At 42.9% G+C, this 10,121-nt stretch overlaps 2 protein-coding genes across 2 annotated transcripts in view; one reads left to right on the top strand and one right to left on the bottom strand.

Moving 5' to 3' along the window:
- Nucleotides 1-3,677: 3,677 nt before the first annotated feature.
- On the bottom strand, nt 3,678-4,637 carry LOC102028044 (olfactory receptor 2AK2-like). The gene has a single exon (XM_005414972.1). The coding sequence runs from the start codon at nt 4,635-4,637 to the stop codon at nt 3,678-3,680; it is 960 nt and encodes a 319-aa protein (XP_005415029.1).
- A 3,820-nt stretch (nt 4,638-8,457) lies between these two features.
- The window catches only part of LOC102027704 (endogenous retrovirus group K member 25 Env polyprotein-like), a gene marked incomplete in the record, with an annotated part of 12,710 nt that continues 11,046 nt past the window's right edge, over nt 8,458-10,121 (top strand). Inside the window, 1 exon segment of the mRNA XM_013510130.1 lies at nt 8,458-8,955.

Below are 10,121 nucleotides of genomic sequence, written 5' to 3'. Positions count from 1 at the left end.
ACACATGAATACATGTCTTAATATATTATGGGTTTTTATTTCAAGTGCTGGAGTTTGACCTAGGGTTCTGTGTGTACTAAGCAAGTGCTCAGTCCTTGAGCTGCAGCCTCATCCGAATTCTTTTTTATGAAGAGTCAGAATGGATTGACCCATTGGACAGCGATGAAGCCCTTTATCATTGTTAAATGGGCACACTCATTCCTGAGAAGCCATCAATCCGGCCAGCACAGCCTTGGCAATAACCAACGGATCAGGAAAGCCTGGTGAGTCCTAGGGAGCCAGAGAGGGGTCAGGGTATCTCAGCCAACACAGTGGTCCTGCATGGGAAGGATGCACCGCTGAGCTCTTCCAGGCTTACAACTTCCTGCTGACCAGATCCAGGGCAGGCTACTTGTGCTCTCTGAGATTCAGGTCAGTCTCCTCGAAAAGGGAGATCATCCCTGGCTCATACAAAGATTATTTATGGATATTAACTTTTAGAGAGTATAAGAAGCATCAGATATATCCAGTAACTGTTTATTCCCTTCTGTCCATCCTCCCTGTTCCAGCAAAAAAAAAAAAAAAAAAAAAAAAAAAATTCTGATCTGCTTAAAAGAAATTGTTTCTGTCCTGAGAGAATTTTAAAAAACAATACAATACGTCTTCCCAGCAACGAGGGTTTATATGACACATGAACGGTTATAATGCTGTTCTACTTCCTAACAAACTTCAATAATGAGTAATTGCTCAAGTGCGGTTCTGCAGATAAATTACTGGAAAAGTAAAAACGCCAGTAAAAATTAGTCTCAATGATTATAATAGCTTTCCCTAAAACATAAATGAAGGGATGTTGCAATTTTACACTCAGATGGGCATAGAGATTGGTATAGAAATGGGTACTTCACTAAGTACTCACACAGGTACAGAGAATAGGAACCCATAGGAATAGAGTCAATAAATGAGACTGGGAACAAAAGCAAAAATACAAATCAAATGCTGCTATTTCTTTGTAAGTTAATTGAATAGTAAAATACATAAACCTTGATTAAAATATTGGTGAATTAACCCTAAAAATGACAGTGCTAATAAAAATTGAAAGTACTAATCTTTATTGAGAAATGACAGTAATCTCCATTTAGCAAGAATTTATGTCACCAGACTGGGAAGCTCGTGCTGTACTTTTCCCCCATTTATAGATGAGAACCCTTGGTCTTGGCCGAGTTACACAGGTGTCCGGGTGAAAGCCCACAGAAGAACATGTATGGTTGGAAGCAAGGCCACTCAGCACCCAGGTGCAAGCAGTCAGAAAGTCTGCGGATGCTCTCCGAACAAGGGCAGCATTCAGGCACCAGCTTCGCACTGAAGTCCACGAGGCCTGCAGGGGCCTTCCTGTGTGTGTGCATGGGTGAGCAGAGATGAGTGCAGTGTTCGTGGGTGTGCAAGTCCACCTGTGTCTGAGTGTGCAGTGCTGGGATGGAGTGGGAGGAAAGAGATCGGTGAACAGATACACCTGCTTTTCCACGCCCCTCACTTCTACTCCTACCTGGCCTAAGTTTTCACTTAGATGCTTCTGACTTCTGCAAGACTCTCAGCTTCCTCAAGACTCCTGGAAGAAAATCCCAGAATTTTTCCTCTGTTAGTACAGGAGTATGTACATAAAATGTGACACAAGCGTCTGGATTTCTTTAGAGAAATTTAGTTTAAGTGTGTGTGAAAACCAGGAGAAATCCTGATTACAAAAATACAGTTTGACTTTTTCTTTTGTTATTGGAGACGGAAGCTACAAACTCATGCATGCCGGACAAGTGACATTCCACTGAGCTGCATACCACCAGCACAGTTGAGATATTCCCTATGTCTCAAATGTCAACTTTGACATTGAAATAGTCCTGGTGCTGATGAGAGGTCCGAGTTGGCTGGAATCTTGATTTCTTCACAGATGTGTTCACTTCGCCTGTGAGAACCAGCCCTCCTCAAAGATCTGATCCTCAGACACAGCACTGTGATTCCTGATTATCTACATAGGACGCAGTAGAAGCTGAACTCAGCTGCTCATAAACACATCAATTGCTTCTCACAGGGGTCTGCAGACGTCTGAAGTCCTTCCTTGGCCTTTGACCTTTTCCCCCAGCTGTTCTCGCCCTCTCCCCACCTCCAGTCAGTGATTGGCGTGAAGCCTCGATCCTCTCCTAATGTCCACAGGACTCTTGCTCCAGTGGCGGCTTCTGATTTCCTTGGCCTGATGACTCTGTCAGCTCCGCCTTCTGCCGCAGCTGCTCTCTCCTCCGGTCACTGTGCACAGCTCTGCTGACGGCCAGTTTCTGTCTGCACTGTCCGTAAGGACGTCCCCTCGACGTGGATCCCAGCGGTTGTGCTCCCCTGAGGCAGCCTGTTCCTCCCAGCCCTGCACGGGTTCCTCCCGCTCAGCAGGGCTGCTGTGCGGTCCACACTGCACTGTACCTGGGAGAGGACTCTCCTGGTGCTGGCCTTGCACGTACCGGAACTGCACAGTACATTAGGAGCAAAATTCATATTAAAGGGGTTGTTTTCAGCTAGGACTTTGTGTCAAAGCACAATGGAGTCAGACTTTGGAGGTTCTGCAGATGAGCTGGTGAGTCCCTTCCTCAGGTTTCTTCAGAGAGCTTCCTACCCCATGGGTCTGGCTGTCAATCAAAACGGTGAGGTTACCGCCTGTACTGCTCAGAGTACTCAACTAGTTTTATGCACTTGTGCATTTGTATGTGTGTGTTAATGGGGAAATATCTTCCCTGAGCTTCACAGAGTTAAACAGTTAATTTAAAAAAGCTTAAGATGAGAAGCTTTTCCCTGCCTGTAAATTTCTTATAGCACTGGACTTGTTTTTTGCAGTGCATTTCAAGTTAGTTAGCAAAATAAAACATTTGAATATTTTTGAAGTAAATAATGGACACACTCTAATGAGAGCATCACTCTAGTAAGTTAGTTAGAAGAAACCCACCCAAAGCACTGACGCCTGAGCTGGAGAGAGAAGCCGACACTGAGAGGCACAGGAGGCTTCACCAGGCCTGGCGGCGTGAAGCGGTCCCAGTGCTCTGCTGCTGACCCCGCCCCACTCACAAGGAGCTGGCCACATTCGCACCGCGGCTCTGTCACTGCGAGGTCATGTGGCCAAGGGACATTAGATGGAGGGTAGAAATCACTCAGGGAAAATTCCTCCGGTTTTGCCTCTGTTTACTCCCACCTAAAACAAAGTCACCGTCACAGGGAAATCTCTAAAACATTGGTGGATTTATCACTGGATGAGGGAATTATTTTCTGTATATGAACTTTGGACATTATTTAAATTAACTTGATGTTAAATGTTTGGGCAGGGCAGATTCAGCTTCTTTTTTCTGTTGTGTTTTTTTTGTTTTGTTTTGTTTTTTTCCAGTACCGGGAATCAAACTCACAACCTTGTGCTTGCCAGGCAGGTGCTGTGCCGCTGAGCTAATTTCCCAGCCCCCAAGGTTCAGCGTCTTATGCACTGACTTTTATGGCATAGGAAAGGGCAGTCGAAAATATTCCTCCTCAGGAACGCAGAGTCCATAACATTTGTGGTCTCCTTTGTGTGAGTAAGTCTAATGAGCACAGTGCTTTTCGGGATCTCCCCAGAGCGACTGTCCTGACACCCTCCCTGGTAGATTTCAGGAACAGCTGTCTAAGGTGCTAATCCTCAGTCGCTAAGGGATTCCTAAAGCCACATGGTCTCTGCCAATATTCATCATCCCAAGCTTTCTCAGGGCCCCCAGCACTTCCTTGTTCCTCAGGCTGTAGATGAACGGGTTCAGAAGGGGTGTGATGATGGTATAGAAAACAGCCACCACCTTATCCTGGGCAGGGTCACGCAAGGAGTGTGGCCGAGTGCAGGTGGAGAGGGTAGCTACATAGAAGAGGCTCGCCACAGTCAGGTGGGAGGAGCAAGTGGAAAGAGCCTTGGTCTGCCCTGTGCGTGAGCGCATCCGGAGCACGGCAGTGAGCACTTGGGCGTAGGACGCTAGGATGCCCAGGAACGGCAGCAGCAGGATAACAAGTCCACTCAAGAGGATCGTGTACTCGTACTGGGAGGTGTCCTGACACACCAATGGCAGCCGAGAAGGAAGCTCACAGAAACAGTGGTTAACGAGCCGAGACCCACAGAAGGGAAGCTGGAAGACATACAGCGTGGGTATCAGGGAGTTGGCAGCACTACCTGACCACGCACACGTCACCAGGCAGCCGCCGATCTTCCTGCTCATGAGGACAGGATAGCGCAGAGGACGGCAGGTGGCCACGTAGCGATCATAGGACACGAAGCCCCGGAGAATGGCTTCAGACCCACCAAGGATCAGGAACGCGAGTGTCTGCATCTCGCAGCCCCAGAATGAAATGGCCTTGGTGTCCGTCAGGTAGCTCGTCGCCGCCTTGGGCACAGCGGTGGAGATGTACAGCATGTCGATGAGGGAGAGCTGGCCGAGCAGGAGGTGCATGGGCGTGTGCAGCCTGCTGTCCGCGCGGATGGGGTGGGCCAGGGTGACGTTCCCCAGCACAGCCACCCAGAAGAGGGTGACGACGGCAGCAAAGAGGAGCGCATTCATTCTGCCGTAGTGGAAAAGACCAACCAGCACGAAATCTGTCCCCAAACTTTGGTTTCCTGTTGTCATGGCTTAAACTGAAGTAGTAAAGCAGAGAGTAAACGAAGCATCCATGGAAAAATGTAATTATCTTTTAAAGAAAAAAAGGACAATAATTAAATACAACTGATATTTCTGAAATCGCTTTAGGTAAAAATATGGCTTTTTCCTATTAGGTACAATAAACCTGCCCAATCTGAAATATAGTGCTTTTTACTTATTTTTGTTATTTTTTTACTGTGATTAACATACAGTATTTGTAGATATTAATGAGGAACCTGTAATGTTTCCACTCATGCATACAGTGAGTACAGATCAAAGGGAACCAGCACTCTCGTTACCAGATTTTGAGCTGTAGGAAACTTAATTATTTTTTTAATCCTTTGGGTCTTCCAAATCTTCTTTTTAGATCTTTATAAATTCCAATGGCAAAAGAAAAAAGAAAAGGTGCTTACTAAAAGCAAAATAAAAATGTAAAGTAATTTTGTAACCATTTTAATGATGTGCTTGCAAAAATTACACCCTCCATTTGTGCATATTTTAGGATGGTAGATTAAATCTTTGTTCACTCATGAAAATATTCTACTGAGTTTTGTTCTCTAAGTAACACTGTCAAGGAAAAGTTGTTGCACAATGTTATAATTTTTAATGAAAGAATATTTAATCTTTATTTCACTTTTGTTGGTCATGAATCTGAATAAAAACTATAATAAAATTTATTTGAAGGTGATATTGTAGCCCTTATGAATTATGAATTGATACACATCAAGTTTTTCTTGTAAAAATAGATAAAACTTCACAAGTTTGGCCAAACCTGTTGATCAAAATAAGGGTGAGCTTGAAATGAATCCTCCAAATTTAACTGAACATTTAGGAGTCTTAAACTGAAGTAGGCTATAAAGATTGTTTAATTCATAGGTAAGGATTGAAATTTTTGTTTTTGTTTCTGACACAAATTTGGGCTTTTATACATTTTTCAGAGTAAATAATATGTTGTTAATTACAAGTTTTATGTTCTAAAACTCTTTTGAGATGTGGTCTGAAGCATTATTTTCCACTCCCGGGATTTGCAGGGTTTCAACTACAGAAACAACACAATGATGATTTTTCAATTTGAAACGATTATCCAGTGACTGTATTTGGGCTGAAAACCTTCATTTGTCAAAGTATTTCAACTTGAAGGTGAAGGGAAAATCTAGCTTAAAATAGTTAACAGCTTAATGAGGTATGTTTTATACAAATCATGTTCTTTCTTTTTGTAGTAGTCAAAAATATTTTTACATTGCTAACAAGAAAAATGCAATAAAAGAAATATTTAATATGACGATAAAACAATTATATTCTAAAAATATTGCAATAACTAATGTTCTGTGTCACTAACTATATAAAATAAATATCACCAGATGGTAGTTCTTAGTGAAAACCCATGAAAATTCAATCTACATTTCAAACTACAACTACACAAATATTTCCTCCAGTTATACAATTATTTTAATAATTGTATGGAAAGAACAGACTGAGCTGAAAAAAAGAGCTGCTGTTTAAAAGAGTAACAGAAGCCGGGCGTGGTGGTGCATGCCTGTAATCCCAGCACTCGAGAGGCTGAGGCAGGAAGATAGTTGCAAATTCGAGACCAGCCTGGGCTACAAAGTGAGCTCAAGGCCAGCCTGAACTGCATAGCGAGAACCTGTGTCAAAAAAAAAACAAAAAAAAACCCCCCACACACACACATAAAAGAGTAACAGAAAAGAAACACAAGATTTTATAGCAGTTCATGAATACAATATAAGACCAGATGGAAAAAGAAGAGAGGAGAAGATTACAGTTTAATAGAAATTACACCATAAAATCAACTGCAATATCAAAGTATATATCCTATGTTACATAAAGTACTTTATTATTCTACTCAACAAACTGCTTCAAAATAGAAATAAAATCTGCAAAGTTTTCGAATCATTTCCATAATTATTTCATAACAGAAATATTCTTCAAATTTGTTAGTATTTACTCCTCTCAAAATACACATGCACAAAGATGAATTTTAAGAAAAACCCAAAGGAGATTCTAAAAGATACTTTAAAAACTATTGAATATATTAAATATGAATATTTTACAAAATGAGGGAAATAAAAGGCTAGACTGAATAACTGGAAAAGACCGTGAATAGGTGAAAATAAAAATAAAAGTAAAAAGTTATAACACGCTCATGACCAGGCTCAAGCCGTGTCAGTGCTGCTTAAACGATGATGCTAAGCAGCTTCCTCCCACTTGTGACTCCACATCCCAATCCCTGCTGCTCACAGCAACTCTGAGTGCTGCAAAACTCAGCTCATAAGGCTGAAGAATTGAACTGTAGGCCGGGCCAAATGCAGTGCACCATGAACACGGACATTTCACCTGATACGTGAGGGAGATGCACCAAGATGAGCCCCGAAACACCTAACACACGTCCTGAACCTCCTTACCCTGAAGACTCCTCTAATCTCGCACCCAGTTTCCAAAATCTATTCTTCTTTCGAGGGAATCTCGAATAATAGGATCACTAAAATCAGCATAAAGGCACTATACTGAGCATGACATATTCACCGGTATACTAAACACACTGAGATTTCCAAACCCAAAACAATAGTTTAGCTCTACTCAATTAGGTAATGGAGTAGACCCTTAGACTGAGTTAAACAAATCAATGCCAAGGCCAATTGAAACTGAGTTACAGACCAAGCTCAGGATATTTGGCAAAGAGAAAGGCAGCAGTAACGATTCTTCAGGCAGATTTCAGAATGAGCTCTCTACTCCTGGCTCCACAAGCTGAAAGCCAGCATTTCTTATTGCATAGCTTCATCAAACCTTCACAGCTATTTTATCAAACGTTTACAATCAATTGCACTTGTACTTATTTCCATCACAATGCAGCCTGTTGTAATGTTAGCATCATGCACAGATGCTTTTGCATGTTTGACCTCCTTGCTTTGAATTTAGAATTTTACTGTTATTACAAATAATGATTCAGAGATGAGTAACTCATTACAGAAGATGGAAACAGAGAAAGGTAGAGATCTAGAGGTGAGGGATACTTTCAGTCTAACACCAAGTAATAGCAAATACGTATCTTCCTATTTGTTCAGCAGATGTCACTGAAACAGAACCTGGATAATTTATCACAGCCAGAATTAGCCCAAATGAAGAACATGAGCGAATTAGTAAAATAATGCACTTCACTCTCATGTACATTTGAATAAAGCACACACCTTTAAGCAGTAGGAAAGAGACAAGGTTTTGTTTCTCTTTTCAAGGTTACTGATAGAAAATACATCAAGGGACCTTTGCATTACTTGCAACTCCTTGGCCAAACAACTACTCGAGGCTCTGCGGTGCCCCTGTGAATGCTCTTCTCACTTCCAGCACGCCTCGCCTTTGACCCTGGAGGGTGACATGGCATCTGGAAGAGTGTCTTTTTCACAAGATAAAAGGATGTGTTGATTGTCTTTCATTCTATTAACTAACGAATTTAAAAATAATTTAATCATTCTTTGCATAGTCTCTTCCTTTAAAATTCTACTATTAATCTGCAGATATAGAGCATTAAAAATTTAATAGGAAGGTTTGCCTGTCATCAAACTGGGAGCTAGCAATTAGATAATCATAGTAATCTTTTCTTTGAATAAATTTGAATTGAAATTATACTATCTGTTTATCACATCTATCAATGAACAATGAAAAACAAGATATAAGAAATTAAGCTGTTTAAAATGAGATCTCTAATAAAGAATTGTTAACATTCTAAATCTCTAATTGGAAACACATTTTAGAAACAATTGTACCATCATAAATTTGTAAGGCTTTTTGTTGCAGGCACAGAGACTCAATTGGCATCAACAAGTATGTAGAGCTGAGAGAAAACTCTTGCTCTCCTGGGCTGGCCGTGCCCCTCCCTTTGGCTGTGATAAAGACATGAAAACACCAGGGGGAGGCCCGAGCAGTCTAGGAGTTAAGCCAAGAGTTGTTTGTTTTCTGCTCTACCTAAATTTAGGTTGTGGGAAAATTATTGTGTTCCCTCTTCTTGTCTGCAGGGTGGCCATGACCCGACTGCTTTCTGATAAAGTTACTATGCCAACTAATTAACAGAAGGTCATGTGGTATGGTCTGATGCTTTGCTGAAAACTGCCTTTAAAACTACTGCTGTACAATAAAGCTTTGCTCAGAGCTCCGACTCTCTGAAGCCCTCTCAACCCGTGTCAGGCTGTTCTTGTGCTTCTTGGACCCCGCACAGCTGGACTGTGTCAAGTGGCGCCCGATACAGGGACCTTGAAGGCTCAAGCAGACCCTGTGGAGAGACCACAGGAAAAAGGTATTTCATTTGTTTTCTTTCTTTTCATTGAGAGTAATATGGGAAATACATCCTCAGTGGAGGCTTCTCTGTTTTCTAATACTTTGGCTATCCTATTAAGAGCAAATGGTGCTAAACTTAGTGAGGGACAATTGAGGCGCTTTTTGAGCTTTATCAGTCAAACTAGCCCTTGGTTCCCTTCTCAGGGTACTCTGCGTGTAGACGCTTGGGATCGAGTCAAGGACGATCTCACACGTTATCTTTCCGAACATGGTCCGGAGAGTGTTCCTGCTGATATGTTTTCTATTTGGCGCCTTATTCGCGCTGTTTTGTACGCCGATACTGGAGGGACAATACATACTAATTTGTATCAGTCCACTCCTGATGGCGACAGGTCTGATTTGTTGGCTCCTTCCCATCTGCCCCAGGATTCGCCATCCGTCTCTTTTTAATGGGTCGACTCAGGTCGTCCAGGGAGACCCTTCCACTGACCCTGAGCAAAATCACCCTCCATCTAACCCTGTACACCCCCCTTCCACCTTTCTCTCCCGTCTTCCACCCAGGGTAATATTTACCCTGTGCTCCGAACGGAGGCCACTCCCTCGAAACCCCCGCACATAAAAAAAACATCTCCTCCTGGAGATGCCCTGGATGTGCCTGAACTACCTGAGGTTCTATCTCGGGAAGAACAATTTGAGACAAAATATGCCCTTGACCCTTGGTTCCTGGAGGGCTCTACTCTTTTGGAGCTCCAGGAGCCACTACAGGTTCTTTTTAGAGTGCTGCGGGAGACGTGTTCTGCCTCCCAGGCTGCTCGGCGCAATCAGTTTGCACAAGCATTCAGAAAGGCGGCTGGTCATCTGGAAAGGGAAAGGGCTACTGCCCTCCCGGCATCCTCAGACGATTCGCCACCTGAGAAGCCCCCTTGTCCGCTCTCCGCCTTGGGGCCATAGTCTGGTTATCGCGACTGCTCTATGCCTTCCACCGAGGAGGAGACAAGTTCAGAAGGGACTTCTGACTCGGATTCCGAGCCTGACCCTCCTGTGACTTCCGATGCGCTCAAGGCGTATCGGGAACTTTTAGATAAATGGAATGATCTTTTCCCCCCGGCTCGTACCCTCCTTAGAGAAAAGGAGGAACCCTCTGAAAAGGAAACAAAATCAAAAATAAAACGGCAAAAGGAGCGT

This window comes from Chinchilla lanigera, unplaced genomic scaffold, assembly GCF_000276665.1.
Source record: "Chinchilla lanigera isolate Chin_1 unplaced genomic scaffold, ChiLan1.0 scaffold00212, whole genome shotgun sequence".
In the NCBI taxonomy this organism is placed as follows: Eukaryota; Metazoa; Chordata; class Mammalia; order Rodentia; family Chinchillidae; genus Chinchilla; species Chinchilla lanigera.
Note: the sequence above shows the minus strand (reverse complement) of the source record. Positions and strands in the feature narration are given on the sequence as shown.

Coding starts and splice junctions, on each gene's coding strand:
- LOC102028044 (XM_005414972.1), bottom strand. CDS start 4,637: ATGACAACAGGAAACCAAAGTTTGGGGACAGATTTCGTGCTGGTTGGT.